Source organism: Protomyctophum bolini, assembly GCF_963924005.1.
Source record: "Protomyctophum bolini genome assembly, chromosome: 21".
Lineage (NCBI taxonomy): Eukaryota > Metazoa > Chordata > Actinopteri > Myctophiformes > Myctophidae > Protomyctophum > Protomyctophum bolini.
Genome location: NC_137882.1, coordinates 6,375,524 through 6,396,413, shown reverse-complemented (window position 1 = coordinate 6,396,413; position 20,890 = coordinate 6,375,524). Strand labels below are relative to the sequence as shown.

The 20,890-nt window shown below is 41.4% G+C and overlaps 2 protein-coding genes across 2 annotated transcripts in view; one reads left to right on the top strand and one right to left on the bottom strand.

The window, feature by feature from the left end:
* The window catches only part of LOC308336666 (glycogen debranching enzyme-like), a 563,232-nt gene that overhangs the window by 529,136 nt on the left and 13,206 nt on the right, over positions 1-20,890 (top strand). The gene's annotated exons all lie outside the window — the stretch shown is intronic.
* On the bottom strand, positions 7,522-7,941 carry uqcc4 (ubiquinol-cytochrome c reductase complex assembly factor 4; the record flags this gene model as incomplete). Its single annotated transcript, XM_080793289.1, has 1 exon — positions 7,522-7,941. The coding sequence occupies one exon, from the start codon at positions 7,939-7,941 to the stop codon at positions 7,522-7,524; it is 420 nt and encodes a 139-aa protein (XP_080649415.1).

Below are 20,890 nucleotides of genomic sequence, written 5' to 3'. Positions count from 1 at the left end.
GACAGTAAAATGTTGAAAATGAGTGGTATCCTGTAGTCACTATTCATTGATTCACTGGGATACCAAAAAACATTAAAAAAAAGGTTTCTCGCTGTTCTCAGGTTGAATATTGATATGCGATTAAAATGCGATTAATCTAGATTAATTAACTACAAAGCCTCTGATTAATTAGATTAATTTTTTTAATCGAGTCCCAGCTCTAATAATTGACCATAAGAGTCATTATGAAATGCTCAAATAATGTGTGATTATTGTTGCGACAGATTTAGTATTTATGACTCTGAGTGCTTGTAGCTATACTCTACACTTGTCATAAGCAAATTATAATTCATTGTTTATATAATAAAGCAATATTTGGGAAGCTTTGCATGGCAGACAGATTATTTTCCCACCAGTGTTCTTGGTTTCCATTTAACCCATTTAGACCTGAGGCCGATAAAAAACAAAAAGTAAGACTTCTAAAACCTAAAAGTTTTCATAAAATCCTATATTTCTATGTCAGTGGTGCTCAACCTTTTTCATGTCAAGGAGGAGCCCCAGAATTAATAATAATATTGATAAGAATCAATAATTTGGCCGCGAACCCCCATCTGAAAATATGTTTTTTTTTCAAAGAAGCAAAGATTTGAGTTAAAATGTTCGCTCTGGAAGAATATAACATTCAAAGATGTGCGCCACGATTTTTCAAAAATCTGCTATCTTTCAATAGCTAAAGTAGGCCTATAACATAATCCTTAAAACACCAAAAGGGATTCCCCTCCTGAATAGGTTAAAAGGTGAGGAAAATCAACAGAATGTCTGTCAACTCCATGCCAATAATGAAAAATGGATGCTTAGCAGCCGTCCGGGTGGGTGTATTAACTCCCATCAGAGCCAGAACGGTACACAGGACCCCCATACTGTATGTCAAGAGCAATCGTATTGTCCTTTGCAGAACAAATTGTGAATTGTATTTACAATAAAAAGGGCTCCATGCAGCCGATCGCTCCGTTTGATTGTTTCGCTGCCCTTGATCGGTCAACAGCCTCTCAGCGGTCCATGCCTGAAGCACTTTTTAATCATAAGGTAGTTGGCTGAAACAAATAAGCATAGGAGGGAGGGGGTAGAAAATGCCTTCTGGGAAGTAATTAGCCATAGCCATGCTGTTCTATGACCGTTAGTGGCATTAGCTCTTTAATTACCGTTATAGCTGTCAAATACCCAAGGGTTTTTTTGTTTCGTTATTATTATTTTTTTTGAAGTACAATGTAATCACGAGAATTAGCATTCTGAAGGTGCGTTTGTTTGCTTATTGTACTGTAAAGCAGAGGTTACTTGTGTACACTACAGCTTGAAATGCAAGACAATTCCACTGGTTTTAAAGCAGTTGTTCACCATAAAAAAGTGATATAGGCTCTAGTATGCACACAGAATAGCTCTTCCTTCCGGGCCCCTTCCTCATTTCCTCCACAGGTGTTACCCATGATGCTAATTAAGGCTCTGTTCCATTTAGTGTACAGTAGTGATGCACCGAATATTCGGCCGCAGAAAATATTCGGCAGAAAATGGCTAAAAAAGCATTTCGGCCTATTCGGTTTCGGCCTGAATAGGCAGAAAATATATCACTGAATAGTGTATGCAATTAATGCATTCAAATGAGCTGAATAAATGTTTTATGGACCGAGAACAGTGATTATTATTGAAGTTAAGTTTTGCCATAACCATAAATCAGGTAGCTTCAAGGTACGGCAATGACAAAAATGGTAGGCAAAAATATATATAATACCAGTAAGACGCGCAAACGCGGGAAGCGAACGCAGCTGAGACCCTGCAGATCATGTCTGTCTGTCTGTCTGTATGTGGACCCCTTTTGTGCCCATATATGGAGCTGAGTGATTGCTGATGCAACACACTCCATATTTGGACGTATAGCGAGACAGACACACACACAGACAGACACACAGACAGACATGATCTGCTAGGTCTCATAGTAAGTGCTCACTGCGTTCGCAATCACTGCGTTCGCAATTAAATTCGGATATTCGGTATTCGGCCAACTGTTTCTTATATTCGGTATTCGGTTTCGGCCAAGAATTTCCCTTTCGGTGCATCCCTAGTGTACCGTGGTTCTCAAACTTTTTAAATTTCATTTATATAAAAAAAGCATAATAGAAAAGGCTAGTTTATTTTGCCCACTTACTGGCGACAGGTGCGTAGGAGATGGACAGCCAAGTGCCCGACGTGTACTGAAAAAGGAAAGAACTCCCACACACTGGCTGCCATTTAGAACCTCTTCAATTATTACAGAATTTGCTCAAACCGTGGCCTCGTTATGCGCCCTTTCATATTATGGAAGCTGTGCTGAACGCAAACATATATTACCTGCATATTGCATTGTGGGAGTGTCCATATGATAATTATATTCGCTTTGCACAATTTGATATTAAGCCCCTTGACCTATAAAAATAATCGAGGGATCAGGGCATACCGATTAAACCTCTTAAATGCAAAAAGCAATGTTTGATTTTACACAAGAGCGGTGCTCAGCAGTGTTGCCATGTTTATTATAAGCGACTTTGGGCTTTTTCTGTAAAGTTTCTTGTAAATATTGGTGGTTGCTTTTCTTGTTGCTTATTTGGGCTTTTCTCCTAATGTTGCCCCCAGGACCCCCAGATGAATGCATTTGCCCAACTAAGGACCCTAATCAAAAAATATTTTGGGCCAGTATGACCCCCCATGACAGATTTGTGATGGGGGGTAATTTTGTCCCACACTGAGAAACTTGATGTAGAGATCAATTGTTCAGAAACAAACTCCTCAAAGCGCTTCTGGCCCTTATATCTGCAAACTGAAGAATGTAATTTTTTGCCCCATCTGACACAAGTGCTGATGAAACCCGAATCTTCAATGGCATCTTCACTTGGAACGGATTGCCTCCACAGTTCAACTCAATCAATTTACGTTTTATTTTCTCATAGTTTGGACTCAAGAGAAAAAAAATCAATTTTAGCACAAAAATCCTACGGGAGCAGTTTTTTTTGGCGCCTCGTACCACACTATATTTGGAAGTGGAATGATGCAAGTTGGAAATGAATGCCCCACCCAGATATTATGGCTGTGTCCTTTTTATGCCCACATATGGAGTTCTTTGTCAGACATGCCCAAATATGGAGTCTATGAGACGTCACCAAACCTCTTTGCCAAAAATAGCTGATCTACAAGCTTGTAGTAACTCTGAGGACCCCATAGAGTTCTGTTGAAAAAAACTCTGTTCAGAAGATGTTTTTATAGCAGAAGAAAATATGGCAGCAGTGCTCCACTTCTAGAGTAATTGACAGTAGTAGTAGTAGTAGTAGTGTTTTCCTGCACAACATCATAACTTGAGAAACGGAAAGATTTCAGATTTTTTTTTGACAAACGGTTGCACCTTGATGCACACTAACACGGTCTGCTAACAGGCAACAGCCACGGACCTCTACTGTGTGTTGACATGCTTGCAGACATTTCATTTATATGACACCATAGAGAGAAAATGCATTTTAACATTTTTACTTTTTTTGTTTTGCGAAAGAGAAAATGTCAGGTGGAAACTGGAAACCTCATACATGCATGTCCTCATGTCCCAAATTGTTACTTTTTTCAGGATTCAAAAGTAGCAAAACTTCACCTTGCTAAAATAATTGGCTTAGTTAATGTTTTGCCTAATCATCTCTTCGTGACACTGCCCACCACTGTCTAATGGCCTATGTTCCAAGACTCAAGAGTGGACTGTGACCTGTTCTAGGCCATACAAATCAATGTCTAAAACTCCTGACAGGCTACTATTTTACTACTGGGGTGGGAACAAAGACAAAGTGACTTGAGCAAATACAAATTGGCCTACGTCTGGATTAAGTCTCTTACTTCATTAAAGAGTGCCGTGATTTTTCTCCCCACCGCCACCCTAAAATGTGATCATCAGGTATTACTAGTTCATTAATTAGGACATGCCTGGTTTGCCTGTTGGGTGGCTGAACTGAAGACGCACCCACAGCTGTTGTATGATAAAAGATGGGGGGGGGTTAAGGGAAGGGGATGATATTGTGGCGGCACTATATCACTGTTTTTTTCATTGGCACGTTTGACTGTCAATGTTTCAGCCTCCAGGGAGAAACCCTAAATACAAAGGGAAGACATCATTGCACATAACCACCATGACAGATACATCTTCAATACTTTGGCTTAAAGTTATTGAATTGTCTTATCTTACATAACTTACGAACAGTGTAATTTGTCAATAGTCATGATGCTATAATCATTTTGAGTGAAATGATTTATAAATATTATACAGTTTGTTTTGGTTCAGTTTTTCATGTTTTCTAAAAGAAAAATTACAAAAAAGGCGAATTTGAGCTTGCTGATCTGCTAATGTTGATGCTTTTTGTGCGATGATGTAGTCTAGTGTGACCAGGGCAGGTAGGGACGTTAATATTTATGGGGAAAGAAGTTAAAAGACGGAGATGAGAGGTTTCTTCCCCGACAGCTATATACGATATGTATTCAGGCCCAAATCTAATTCAATTGTAGTGCTAGTGCGAAACCATGCCTGCTGATTATATTCAACCTATTGATCGTCTCATCCTGAGAGAAAGGGGAGATTAGCGGTCAACTTTCAACACCTCGATCAATAATCATCTCCCTAATTGGGTATTAGCAACAAGAAAGTGCACTCAACCGCCACACAAACAAGGAAAAGAAAGCTCAAAGAATATGCATTCCAGGGCAGGCAATTTGTGTCCGTTATTCGAGCAAGCTGTGCAGGCGTATGCCGCGATGTGAACCTAGAAATGTTGGTTGTTTACAGTAGAGTAACTATAGTAATTGTAATGAAAAGTTAGTGTGATGTTTAATTAATAGAGATTAATTTGGTGATGAATGGGACTGCATTTCTGTGGTGCAGCTGGGGGTCTTCAACAGGAGGTCCAGGACTCTTAGGGGTCCTCAGAGTTACTACAGGGAGGTCACCAAATCTGTGATTCATTTATTTATTGTACATGAATATTGCGAGGAGAGGTTAAGCCAAAAAAAACAAACAGCAGATCTACAAGCGCTGTGATACGTTGTGAGTAGGGAAGGAGCTTGATGGGTTTTTTTGAGTGGTGCAACCACTCCAAGGAACAGTTTTGTCCGTGTCCTGCACCTATGTGACTATGAGCATCATATAATGTAATGAGTACCAGTAGGGGTGCTGTTTGCCAGAAACAGAGAGACAGAGACAGGCACTGTTGCCTGCAGAGAGAGAGAGAGAGAGAGAGAGGATGGAGGGGGGGGGGGGGGGAGAGGGGAGTTGTACCACTCGGTTCACACAGGTGTGATTTTTTAATGATAATGAGCACCAGCGGGCTTATTGAGCGTGCTTATCGAGCCAGGCTTTTATCGAGCCAGGCTTTTATCGAGCCCACTATTGAGCATTTTCTATTATTCTGTGTGTACCGTCACTTATATACAGGGACGTGCACACATCAAAGGGGGCTTTATAACATTTAATAACTAATCGTAATTAATCGAAGATTATGCTGTTCTATCATTGGTGGTTTTCTGTGACTGTAATGCTGTCTGCACGGGCGTGTGGCCGAGGAACACAGTCGCACATACAAAAATGCCATTGCCTGGCCCTGTATCGTCAATGGTCAAATAAATATATGATTGTATGTTAGACATTGAGGGAAATTAAGATTCTTAGATTTTTTTTTACAAAAATGTCGCTAAACAACTAACCGGTTAATCGATCGATAACCTTATCAAAACATATCAATTAACTATTAATGCATTAATCGATAATTCACATCCCTACTAGCCCCTGCCCTTTTACCCGTCTGTAAAACAACTGCCCTTTCCCGACCACAAATGCAGCATTTACTATGGTGAAAGAAATGCAAATACCACTCCTTTCCATGCCATGCTGGAAGGCAGCATTCAGGAGAATTGCTTTTTTCCCCGAAGTCTCCTGAACTTGAACACAGTATTTTGCATTGAACAAATTAAGTTTAGAAATCCATGTCGTACGTACACCGCATCTCCACTAGCTAAAGAGTGATGGGTTCATTGGGTTGCACCCCTAAAATAGCTGATCTACAAGCTCACAACGCGTCGCAGCGCATCTAACACTCTCTGCATGTCCCTGCTTATATACACATCATTGTACGACGGTGTCGCGCACCAAAAAATTGCCACGGTCTTACCACGTCTGCTCCCACCACGTTTGTTTGGCAACAGAAGACACATTGAATGCGTCACTCACGGCTAGGTGACAATATCCAATCATTTGCAAGGGAGATACTGTATATTATTATAGGGAGTTTTGCGTTTCCCCCAAACTGCAGCAGCGCCGAACTAAGCCATGACAAAAATCACTAAATACATATATTGACAATTGCGTCAACAAATAAAAACTAGACAAAAATGTCAAGGAGGGGAATGGTGGAGAAGAGATCCCATAGAACTAAAAGACAAGTCATTTTATGTTTGGTTACATGCTGAAAATAGCAGCTCTACAACACATTGTGAGCTTCTCCATGTATGGCTATCCAGGGTTTGATGAGGTGAGTATCGTACTACCGTGATCTTCATATATGGAGACGACTGGAGCATGGTCACAAGGCATGACGGACTGACGGACATATAATGTATGGAGTGTGTCATGGCTCACAAGGTGGTCGCAAAACGCAAAAAGACTACGACTAAACTAAAATAAGAAATTGCTGTCAAAAATCACACAATGATGATGCATCACGCAACCATCCGTCCCGGCCCATTTATATAGTGGTGCTGTACCCGATAAAAGGCTCGGCAAGTCAAAAGCTTATTGACAAGCAGGTCTCAATAAATTCAGAACCGGGTTTGTAATGTACCAGATTATCGGTATGGTGCGGTGCGGTGCGGTACAGTACACTGGCCACCTGGATGGCGTGGCGTGGTGTTGAGAGTGAGATCGGCCAGTTTACATAATAAAAAGGTGGCACCGAAAAGGTGTAGGCTGAAGCCGAGGCTTATTTTGCCTACCCGTTTTATCTAAGGTGCTACTGATCTGTGTAGGTAGATAGGTAGGTAGGTAGGTAGGTAGGTAGGTAGGTAGGTAAAGCATCACTGTTTCAATGAATGTGCACACACAACGTGGCAAAAGTTAATTACACAGAGAACCATCTTTCACCCTCACAAAAAACATGCAGTAATCCTGGTCTAAACTACCTCCCCCTGGCCATAGCCGGGGCACCTGATGGAGGGAAAAGGAACTGGTCGGAATAGTGTGTTCCTTCCACACGCTACGTCCGGCCGGGGAAACTCCCCCCCCCCCGTCAGGTGAAAAGAAGCAGCTTGGACTCCTCATGCATAGAAGGAAGCATGAGGTCAGTCCGCTGCCCCCCCCCAGGTTGGCAGAGGAAGTGTAGCGCCCAGGATTACAATAGATAATTGACACTGGGTGAAAAAAATGGGTTGCAAAATCGTGGGTAAAAATAAAATAAAAAAGAAAACTGTTATTTCAAAAGTCCCAGATGTAGGCTACTAGGTTGGTTTGCTCTTGGGTTGCTCCTCCGCTTCATCTGAAAGTAAGCCGGGCAAGTGTTCAAAAAGACGCTTCTCCAGCTGTTCGTCAACGTCCGAATTTGGTCGCAGCGCACACCACAGCAAGAAGCCAATACAAAGTAGACTGAGGGGAAGAACCTTCCACCAGGGTCGCTGATACTGCACTCCCAGGGAGCTCTCCACCTTCCAGGTCTTGTGGCTGCCTTTGCTGGTGGAGAACTTGATGGGCTCATTGTTTACGTCTTCACCATCTGCTGGTTTCCGGGATGGGGCCAACCTCTGGGAGGTCAAGGTGAAGAAGGGTCTGACATGATTCAGTGTCCTCAGACCTGCTGTGCTGCCAACGTATACGCCACGACGCACGGAAAGGTGTACCACGACACCACCCATAACACGCATTTTGGTTGTATTGACGGAGTGAACGATTATCTTAGGTTAAATGTCGTATAAGGTCACGGTGAGTCAGCCATGCCCAAATATGGACTCCATGAGTTATAACAGTCACAATGGTTAAACGGGACACACTCAAACATATTGAGGTACAGTACCATGTGATGACCTAATATATTTTTTTTTACTTTTTTCCCCCTATAATGTTTATCCCACAATTTTGGAACCCATTTTCCACCCAGTGCCAATTGCCTATGCTGTAATCCTGGGCACTACGCTCCCTCTGCTAACCTGGGGAGAGCAACGGACTGACCTCATGCTTCCTTCAATGCATGAGGAGTCCAAGCCGTCCTATACCGGGGGAACTACCGGGTACCCCCGGTAGGATGTAGCGCGTGGAAGGAACACGTTATTCCAACCAGTTCCTTTCCCCTCCATCAGGCGCCCTGGCTGACCAGGGGGAGGCAGAAGAGACCAGGATTAGTTTTTTGTGAGGGACCCTAGGGGACACCGAGAGAACATGCAAACTCCACATATGCTCACAGCGTCCCCGGCAGGAATCGAACCAGGGATCTTCTAGTAATATTAATTTACACTGATCTATGAAGCCATCTATGAAATCTATGAAACAGTTTAAACTGCAACACAATTTAGCACAGAGCCAAGGCCCACCCATATTGTGTACACTATTGAACTAATTTACTGCCGCGGTTGCACTCTTACACCCTTACTCATGAATATTATACTGTAGATAGTCTAGATACATTTAACAATTATTTCATAGTTTAAAAACATAGGATATTACAGTCTAGTCAGGTGTTCTGGGAGAATAGAGCGTAGAATGTGCCACAATGGACCAAAGGACACAATCATTCCTTCAGATCTACTAATGGTGAGTGAAATTAATGAATACAACCTATACGTACGTCTTTTCTATTTAAACCGTTAAGACCTGACAATGTCTTTGAAATCCTATCAGTATTCTGAAAATAAATGTGTTATTTGTTATGTTGCTATACATAAGTTGTGCTCAAAACTCTTTCATGCAAGGTTCGCCAAAATAATTATATAATTTGGCCGCTGACCAGTATCTCAAAATATCTTGTTCAAAATGGTTTGCGAAGTTTGAGTATTGTTTTTTTTTCTTCAAATAATAGCAGATCTACAAGCTAATGAGCTCATCAGCTATGGGCTTCTTTATCTGCCGTGTTTGAATAGCCAAAAATATAAAATAATGCTTCAAAGTAAAACATAAAATGATACTGCTACTTTCCCGGTTGTAATGAGCTACGCTGATAATTATGCACGGGCAGCATTCATTAGCCAGTGTTATTGTTCTCCGTTGCTCCGTCTGGTGGGCTGACTCGCGGTGTTAACCCATTCTGACCGGGAACCCATTTTGGGGTTAGCATCATGTTATGCTTTATCTATTGAAAAATAGCAGATCTACAAGCTCATAGCGCGCCACCGAGTGGCGCGCTACGAGCTTGTAGGTCTGCTATTTTTTTTAAATCGAAGAGCTACTGACGTTTTTAGAATCTGATCTCAGGTCAGAATGGGTTAATCAGACCAGTGTGTGTCCAGTGGAAACCTGGTATGAATCTGATCTCAGGTCAGAATGGGTTAATTTGTCTGGGCGCTGAGGAACTGTCCACGGTCACTTCATTATTCACCGACTCGCTCCCACTCCCACGCAGGGCTCAATCTTGCCATTTTTTACTATTTTGAAAAAACACATTAAAATAATAGTTCAACTAGCCGATCTACTGTATGTACATCGATACATTGTGAGCTTGTAGATCGGCTATTTGAACTATTTTAAAAGGGGTTTTTTAAATAGTAAAAAAAAATGGCAAATTAGTTTAGGGATAAGGGTTAAGGGGTGATGCAAGATATACTGTAGCCCGCAGTCTTTTTCCTCCCACTGTGGAGGAGGCGGCAGAGGTGGTGAAAAGTTACATTAAGCCATTAAAACAGAGTAAGCGTCCGTGTCATTTTAGATTTCTCTGGCTGTTCAAAAACAGCAGATCTACGAGCATTGATCGGGTCACTTCATGCTGCGCTATGAGCTTGTAGATCTGGGCTTGTTTTTTGTTTTTTTTCTGATGTTCCTTTTTATTGACACCACGTTTAAATTAAGAATTGAATGCACAGAATATCAATACGAAGCAACTGAAAAACATGTTATTTCAATGGTAGTGGATGGAGAGAAAGGATTTCTGTCAAAGCACGAAACGGCAACCAATGGGTGCGAAGAGGGGCACAGACAAAGGGTGAATTGTTGCTGCATATTTTACTACAGCCTGGTTAGTAAAATAATAGCGTAACATTTACGCCATTAGTTTTATACTCTTACTGTACTATTCACGCCGTAAATAGTACAGTAAGAGTATAATTATAAAACTGTCGTGAAGCAACTCAGGCAATGAAAATGCGACTGTAAATGAAATATCACGTGATAAATTCCGTGTTATCGGTTCAGGATAGACTGACATACTCGCCGATACCATCACTTTAGGAAGCTATCGGCAGCTTTTCCGATACCGGTATCGGTAACGAAACAGCTCCAGCTACCCGGAAGGGGCGGTGATTTGAACCGGGATAACTTCCAATTCTTCTACAAACTGTCCATGACAGCTGGAGAGACTGACTTCTAAAAATAAATCCCTTTATTCCGAACGGTTTAGCATTCCGCTTTGGGCCTTCTCGTGGCATTTACCTTTAATTGATTGGTCTCTCAAACATGTTGTGAATGCCGCCGCGTGAACTTATGTCCTCTCAGCAATCCCACCTGGCTCGCCTTCCTAATCAGAAAACTGTACAAGGCTAGGGTAGATGTACACAGCTCATGGATCGATATTGATCAATGAACATGAATATCACATGTTAAATCACTCGGCTGTTTGGTAGAGCCGTCACGATTACAAACTTTAAGTGTCATGTCAAAAACACAATACAAAATTGTAATTCTCGGCTTTGTGATCAAATATTGCAAGGGGCAAGATATCCTATGACAAATAACGTACATTACTGACATTTGTATAGGCCTACTTAAAAAAAAAAGCTGGAATACCTGATCTACAGTACAAGTAATAATAATGTAATTAAACTATGTAAAAAACGTAACTGGCCTGTTACTGTATATGCAGTTTGTTTTAAATTTGCAGCACATGTAGGTCTACATCCATGACAGTGCACAGCCATTTTCAGATAAACATCTGAAAATGTTCCAACTGCACCTCCTCAAAGTCTAAAGTCTACAGTAGAACCAAGAAAGGAGTATGCTGCCAGAAGATCAAAGAGGCGGGTGAATAAACAGAAGGAAAGGCTATATAGACTACATTAGCTTTGACTGACACGACTTTGACTTATTCTGAGAAGTTCAAGGTTGCCTCTTGGAGTGGAGAAAGTCCAGGTCCCGGCCAGGGGGAACTATTGGAGATGCCTGGCAGTGTTGCCACGTATGCTTATTATCAACGCTTCAGGGCTTGTTTTTTCTGTAAAAGTCACTTGTATTTTGGTTAGTTGCAGCCGGATTGCGTTTTTTTTTTCTTCTAATCTTGTTTAAACCAGTGGTGCTCAAACATTTTCATGTCCAGGGTGGAAAGGTGGAAAGCCTGGTGACACGAGGTTAACGCCACATAGAACTACAATAGACCTCCTTGCTTATTTCTCTCACTAAATCTGGCAACAGTTCCTCTGAGCCAGTGTTGAGCAGGGGGAGCTACAGCAATCGAGACCCCCCCCCCCCCCCCCACCCCCCCGCTGGTTCATCAGTGTCCCCCGAGGCCTTCTGGGTAAACAGCACTCGCCAGCCTCGAGGCCAATTAGTCTCAAAGAGCCAGCCTAGTGATCAGTGACAGAAGAGGGAGGAGGACTTAATTCAAAGAGCCAGACTCTTTGAGAGTTCAGCTGCATGTCCTAATCACTGAAAAGAACTCAAAAGTCCCAGGCGTGCAGTTCAAAGCTTTTGGGGGGGGGGGGGGGGGGGGGGATATCAGGGGAAGTTTATCTGTTAGCTAAAACAAAGGCCTGGCGTAACGTAATAATAATAATGCATAGTTGGTGATTTATTATAATCACGTCGTCAACGTGGAAAAATACCGAGACTGGAATCAACAGAAAGGTTGTTGGAAGGTTTCCTCTTCCACAAGCAACACTCACCCACAAACTGTACTGTTTCCTCTTCCACAAGCAACACTCACCCACAAACTGTACTGTTTCCTCTTCCACAAGCAACACTCACCCACAAACTGTACTGTTTCCTCTTCCACAAGCAACACTCACCCACAAACTGTACTGTTTCCTCTTCCACAAGCAACACTCACCCACAAACTGTACTGTTTCCTCTTCCACAAGCAACACTCACCCACAAACTGTACTGTTTCCTCTTCCACAAGCAACACTCACCCACAAACTGTACTGTTTCCTCTTCCACAAGCAACACTCACCCACAAACTGTACTGTTTCCTCTTCCACAAGCAACACTCACCCACAAACTGTACTGTTTCCTCTTCCACAAGCAACACTCACCCACAAACTGTACCGGGCTTCTGATCCGCTTAACCAAGGCCTGAGGCTGATTCTAAAATTAAATAAACAATCTTCTAAATCCCAACAGTTTTCTGGAAAAAAATGTTATATATATATATATATATATATAACACCAAGTCCTCCTCCCTACTTTATATATATATATATATATATACATACATACACACACATATATATATATATATATGCAGAGATGTGAACAAATGTTCATAAAATACCATATCTACAAGCTCATAGTGTGGCACGAAGTAGCGCTATACTGTATGAGCTTGTATATTTTCTATTTCTTTTTTTTGTAAAATAAAGCATGAAATACTTATAAGGTGCAAACCGCAGCAATCTAAAACGACAGATGCTTTCAAGGATTTAATGCGTTAACAATACACGTAATTCACGGTTCCATGATCACACATATTGAATTTTTATATCTCTCCATTTACAATCCATCCGACGGTGGCCGGCCGCGGCTTGTAAAACGTTATAGACTGGCAACTTTGGGAGGCGAGGTTAACTAGAGAGCATGTGAATCGCAAAATGCATGCGCTAATTAGAATTTACAGGGATCCGTCTCCTGTTTCCAGGCAACGGCAGCCGAAGACGAGTTCTTCTTTGGCGGGATATACCAAACACAACAGTACCCTCCTCCTGATCCACCATGACCCCCCAGAGCGCAGTGACCTTTTCCTTAACACTTACTGTAAGCCCTACTGGCGTTAACCGCATGATATGAGAGAGAGAGCTGTACAGGTTATTTTGATTGTGTTTATATATATATATATATATATATATATATATATATATATATATATATATATATATATAGACATATAACACACACACGTATATATATATATGCGCATGCTGTCAGGAAGAAACCACCAAACTCAAAACATTTTCAAAATCCCCCACGGCTATGTGGCTCCTCAATGCTGCTGGCACATGTGTGTCCCTGACCCCCTTCTATCCACCCTCCACCCCCATTCAGAGTGGATGGACTGACTTGTGTGCTACCTTAGGACTGACTTGTGTACTGACTAAGACCCCAGCCACACGAAAACGTATCGGGCTGTTATCCGCAGTCTGTAGCCGCCTTCAAAGTTTTGAGCGTCCACATTGCGGTTATGTTAATTAATAATTATGCATGCCGTCCAGACGAGAGCGGTAGAGGAGCGGTGGCTGCGTGCTGCCCATCTTAGATACTAATCTATTCTACACTACACCAGTATAGTAGTCAATGTATGCCATGCATAAACATGTTCTAAACTTTGACCGAGACATGAGCAAACTCCCCACAGAGAGAAGGGGTTAACCGATTGGAGCAGCAAGCACTTGTGTGCTGAACTAACCTCAACTCTCTGCACTTTATTTATATATTTATTATTTATTCACCATTCATTGCAATGTTGTTTTTCTGCACTGTTGTCTTGTCCCGTAACTGTACTCTGCTGTCCCAAAACCCAAACCAAATGTTCACATGCCGTGGCAATAAAGACTTTCCGATTCTGCATCTTCATATATACTTTGAAAATCAACAACAAAGCAATACTGCCTCATCAAAGTTGGTGTATCATGTAGGCCTACAATGTACAGTATTCTGTACTGTATAAATCATCTGTCGGGTGGAAGCAGTCCAAAACTGTTACCTTTCAGGATTCAAATAAAAATAAATAAAGCGAAAGCATCAGGTCTTTGTAGATCCCCCACTTTTCCCACATTTTAACGTTACATTTATTCACGTTCGTAATTAAATTAACGCCCCACTCGATTTGTACTACAGTGTCATACAAACGCCTAAAAAGTATGACAGATCTACAAGCTCAAAGCGCTTGATCGTACCCTACAGCGCCACACAGGGTACGGTAGCAGAACTGCAAGCACGAAATGCAGATGCAAAGCGACACGTTTTGAGCATGTAGATCTCCTTCTTTTGATGCTTGTTGAATTTGAATCCTGAATGGTAAACCAAGTTTGACATCATGAGGTTTCCACCCGACAAGAGACAAAATTTATAAAACAAAAAAAGCTAACCCATTTAGACCTGAGGACGATTCTACAAATGCCTTCTAAATCCTGACAGTTTTCTGAAAAATCCATGTTTCTTTGTCAGTGGTCACTGGTTCTCAAGCATTTTCATGTCAAGTACCCCCAAAAATATATGCAATTGGCCACCAACCCCCATCTGATGTTGTTCCAGGGACTCCCCAGAAGCAAAGATTTGAGTTACAAACGTTCACTCTGAAAGAAATGTCAAAGATTTCCACCACATTTTCACGATAACATAATGCTTAAAACACCTAAAGGGGTTCCCGTCCTGAATTAGGGTATAATTTTCTCCCCATGTAATACTAATTCATTCAACTACCTGTCAGTGGGGAGTGTTGGCTGGGAGGAGGAGGACTAAGGCCCTATACGTCCTCTCTGGGGGGGGGAACTAACTACCTGTCAGTGGGGAGTGTTGGTCCCCAGTCAAAAACACTTTGTTTGAAATACACTCATGCTTTCCAAGGTGTGATTTGGGGTCCTAAGGATGAATACAAAATGAATATCGACATCTTAAAAGGGCTAAGGCCCTACATCCTGGGGGGGTACTACCCGTCAGTGGGGAGTGTTGGCTGATGAATGAATATCAACATCCTAATACATCCCAATACTGGGGGGTCAAATTATGACAGGCAATTCCTGCTGTCAAAATATGGTCTGCAGGTCATTCCATGTATTAGGGCCACAGAATCTAACAGCATATCTACCAAGTTCAGAGTTAACTTTTGGTACCTTGAATTTGGGGAAATGACTTGATCTGGTGTGGTAGGGTTCAGAGTCCCATTTCAGAAATGATAAGATGTATTTAGGACAATCTCCAAGCATGGCTTTTTATATAAGAACAGGTGCCAATGCAAGGAAAACTGGCTTTATTTCTATACAAAAAGCCACATTTTCTGTCGCATAGATCTGTCGGAAATGAAATGTCTGCAAGCACGTCAACACAGTACAAATTCAAGAAAAATAACCATCTCAGGAAATATGTTTTAGCCTCACAATCTATTCTTTTCAGTAGATCTCATCTCAGGGAGGAAACAAAAACACTTCCAGACAAGGTAACACAAATCTACTCTTGGCAGACGCTGCCTGTTCCGTTTCTCTTGTTATGTTGTGCAGGAAAAACACTACTGCTACCATCAATTACTCCACTAGAAAACACCAAAGTATGGCAGCACTGCATGCTTCCATATATTACAGTGTCTCTCACACAGAATATCAAAAGCAGCCGATTTATCCATTTCGAGTTTGTGGATCTGCTACTTTGGCCATTTTTTTTATTTGAATCCTGAAAAGTAACAGTTTTGGACAGGAGGTTCAAATTCCACCAGACAGAGAAGATATAAAGTATAATGTGTGTGTGTGTGTGTGTGTGTGTGTGTGTGTGTGTGTGTGTGTGTGTGTGTGTGTGTGTGTGTGTGTGTGTGTGTGTGTGTGTGTGTGTGTGTGTGTGTGTATATATTTTTTTTTAAAGGACCAAAATTTGCCATTTCCATTTCAGTGTGCCACTTCAGTAATCAATTTAGCATAACCATTTCTGTGCTCGCAGATTGAGCCAGAATGTACAGTACGTACTTAGAGGCAGATGGCAATCATGAAAAGTTGAATTATTGCTGCCAAGTCTGCATATAAACTTAGGTTTTGAATGAGACATTGAAATTATTGGCATGCAAACCATTTCAAACTGGCTTTTTCTCATTTGGGCGAAATGTAGCCTAATTTTCAGACAAAAATGACTAGGCTATACCACTACCAGACAGTTGCATATGCAGCACTTATACCAGACAGTTTCAACAGCCAATGGTTGTTTTAGAATCTCATAAAATCACAGATTTTGTATCTATCATTTCATGAAAAAAAAAAAAAGGGTTGTGCGTTGTTAACTGAGATTTTTGGAGACTTTTGAGATGTGACTTGTTCTGCCTCATTGAAAGCCATTAACCCATTTAGACCTGAGACAGATTTTAAAAAAGGCTTCTAAATCCTAACAATTTTCGGAAAAAACAATGTTTTTATGTCAATGGTGCTCAATCTTTTTCACGCCAAGGATCTGAAAATATGTCGTTCCAGGGACCCCGCCCCCGACCTCCCAGTGTCAGGGCGGACGCTCTTAATGCCACTGAGCTGGTAATATAAATACAAACAACCAAGACGACCTGAACTTGATCCAGAAGCCATTTTAGCAGTATTATTAATACACAGGAGACAGTGTCATTAGAGCTAGAGTCTATAGTCCTCTGAAACTAAAATATGACCAAAACTAAATGGAATTTTATTCAAAAAAAACGGACTAAAAACTAAATAAAAATGGTGAATCAACACTGTCGGGCATAAATTGGCCACAGAATACTGATGGACTCTAATCTCTGCACGAGTACTTAACCCATTCTGAACGGGAACCCCTTTTGGTGTCAGCATCATGTTATGCTTTAGCTATTGAAAAATAGCAGATCTACAAGCTCATAGCGCGCCACCGAGTGGCGCGCTACGAGCTTGTAGGTCTGCTATTTTTGAAAAATCGAAAGAACGACTGACATTTTTAGAATCTGATCTCAGGTCAGAATGGGTTAATCAGACCAGTGTGTGTCCAGTGGAAACCTCGTATGAATCTGATCTCAGGTCAGAATGGGTTAATCATACCAGTAAGGCAGTAACTAATTCATCTAATTAATTATTTTTGGTTTCATTAGCGCCCCATGCAGCTCTAATGAAAGTGAGAGTGAAACCGATATTCAGGATCAATAACCGACTTACTCATGTGGGCTTTCCCCCTCCTTAACCCATTCTGACCTGAGATCAGATTCATACGAGGTTTTCCACTGGACACACACTGGTCTGATTAACCCATTCTGACCTGAGATCAGATTTTAAAAAATGTCAGTCGTTCTTCGATTTTTCAAAAATAGCAGACCTACAAGCTCGTAGCGCGCCACTCGGTGGCGCGCTATGAGCTTGTAGATCTGCTATTTTTCAATAGCTAAAGCATAACATGATGCTGAACACCAAAACGGGTTTCCGGTCAGAATGGGTTAACAACTAATTGACATGAAACAATTCAAATAGATTTTTCATAATTGTCTAATTTGATTAGACTGCCTTAACCAATAACCACTTGACCTTGTATTATACTTGATGTTCATTGGCGCATGCAGAAATAGCGATCTGCTATTTTCACTATAAATAAATAAACAATCATTATTCCTAATCGAGACAAATGTTTGAAATAATGGTGATATTTATTTTAAGTCATTTAGATCTGAGACCAGATTCTACCAAATGTCTTTTAAATCATAAATCATAAATGTTTCTATATAATTGGTTCTCACTTCTCAGACTATTTCATGACAAGGAAAGGAGTCAAAGGACCCCCAGAATTATTAAGTACTGTAATTGGCCGCAGACCCCATCTGAATATCTTGTTATATTAAAAGACGTACGCTGTGAAAGAACATATATATTATTCAAAGATTTGCACAAATTTTCACGATAGAAAGATCTACAAGCTCATAGTGCGGCACTCAGTGCCAACATTCTTACATGCGTTGTAAGCTTGTTTGAGTCAGTGCAAAAAGTCCACTATAGGGGGCGCGCCCAACTCGTTTACACAGCTTTTTGAAAACATACCTTATACCCCTACCTAACAATGCCATGCCACATTTTGATGATTTTGAGTTCCTCCCCAGCTACTATAAGTATATTTTTATACATTTTGAATTCCAGACATTTACTTGTAACTCTACATTGAAAAAGTTACTACTTTTTCCCCCACAGCCCCTAAGCCTAAAACATTCAATTCTGTGAAATGTAATGCAGGTATATTTAATAAATGCCCTTGGTTTGGCGGTTTTCAATTATTTATTTTTCACACAATCAAAGGTTGTATGGTCATGATTCACCAGGATGGCTTGATTCTAGGTTTAAAAATATAAATATGGGAAAAATGAACGGAGTCAGGAATGGAACGAAAGGGAGCCTGAAGAAACGCCTGGCTTTAAATGCGTTTACCCCAGTAAACAGGGAGGAGTTGTTCTCAGATATGTTGGTCTCTGTTACTGACACATATCTAACAGTTTATAATAATATGAAGGGTGACCCCATATGCTGCGTTCACGCTTGCAGATACAAAAGAAACGAAGATGCAAAGCTAAACAGCGTGGCTTTGTATCTGAAGTTGAAACCAGCTCAACCCGTTTTGGTACCTTTGTAACTGTTGTAGCTTTTGCAGCATAGCTACAAACGGCGGACGTATATTGTTGCATCTTCGTGTCGCTGGCTTCCATTGAAAATTAATGGTAGCTGTAGCTTTGAACGCAGCATGTGTTTACTTACTTTGATGTTTTGTTTCATGTATTTGGATTGTTGATTGTGACGCAGGTATAAATTTGGCTTAAACCAGCACAGACATAACTTTGTAAACAACCTATAAAGCACATGGGTGCTACGTGCACACCAGGAAAAAAATTAATTTATTTTGTTAGAGTAGCAGATGCGCATCTAAAATTTGTAATAGCAATACAACTCCTTGTGAGTGTTTTTCATCCGTTTCACTTGACCTTGATGATGGTGCTTCAAGCACCTATACATGAATCTCATAGTCTGATTACGTATGTCCACTATGGCGTAAGGAACCGCAATATATTTTAAGCTTTGGAGCTTATTCCACAATATATTGTGGAATAAGCTGCAAAGCTATTCCTTATTATCTTTGCTACAGTACGCGGCTCCTCTCAGTCCTCCGTCACTCTCTCTCTGTATTGCTTCAGAAAATGAGATTTTTCTTTCCTCCGGACGTCGTGACTGAACTTTGCTTGTCCCTAAAGATGCAGAGTTAGTAAGCACGGTCTGCCAGTCAGTCTATCACACAAGAACACACTGGCTTTTGTGACCAAACTGGCAAGCGGAGATCTTTCATTCCCGTCTCTTCTGTCGGTTCCTAGACAATCTTCACAAAAGGAACCTGCAGCTGGCTAGCGTGTGCACGGTGTGTGTGTGTGTGTGCTCACGCGTTCCCCATTACTTTGTGTTGATTTAGTGCACAGTAGCAGTGAATATATCACACACACACACAACCTTCATTTACCCCCACACACACACACACACACACACACACACACACACACACACACACACACACACACACACACACACACACACACACACACACACACACACACACACACACACACACACACACACACACACACACACACACACACACACACACACACACACACACACACACACACACACGTCTATCTTTACCTGTACAGTACATCTGAGCATGTTACTGACCGAGGGACTTCTACAAGCAGACTAGTTAGCCAATTGTGGCAAATAATCCTTCCATGCTATTATATGATATGTAGTGAGTGGAGACAGACACAGACATCCACAACTTGCGGTGAAAGTGAGAAATAAATGTGTTTATAGGCCTATCACTTATAGGCAGAGAGAGAGAGAGAGAAAGCGGAGCAATGCCAGACTATGAAGTTAGCCGTAGAGCTGAGAACACTGAACACGGTAGTGCAGCTAGTTTAGGCCATTTAAAAATTGGATTGGTAATTAAGACAGACAATGTGCCCTCAATATCCTCATACCGGTCAAACTACTTTTCCAAAGTGAGTGACAACAATCTGGTATACTACCCAAATACAGAAGAAACATGGGGAAGTTCTCATTCTACTTCTCTGCCACCAAAACGTGTAATAATGTCCTTACACAGGCTTACACCATCCCATTAAAGGACGTGCAACACTGGTTTATTTCAAAACTGGTCTGAAAAAGACACCAGGAGACCATAAGGGGAGGTGAATGTAAATTCCCATAAATGGTAAATGGTGCATTTATATAGCGCCTTTATCCAAGGCGCTTTACAGAGATTGTGCATTACAATGATTCACCCATTCACACACACATTCATACTGTACACCGATGGCGGCAGAAACCATGCAAGGCACCAACCAGCACATCAGGAGCAATTAGGGGTTCAGTGTCTTGCTCAAGGACACTTCGGCACTAACTCTGTGGGAGCCCGGGTTCGAACTGGCGACCTTGCGGTTACCATCCAGCCACTCTACCCCTGAGCCACCACATCTAAAACTGTAGATTGTTAACATACTTGGCCAAGAATTCTCCAAAGAACCATTGTCCATGTTTATCAAGTAACCTTCTGCACCCACCCATCCAACAACTAGACTACTGTCAGCGCAGTGTTTTTACCTCTTTCCATTCATTATACATGCTGTCCAGCAGCGCTATAAGACTCAGAGTCCCAAGTATTGTGAGCCAAACCGTCCCTGTGAATGTGATAAGAAAGCCAATGCAGTGTCCTTGGCTTTATACTGCCGTAGTGCAAGCTGTACAGATT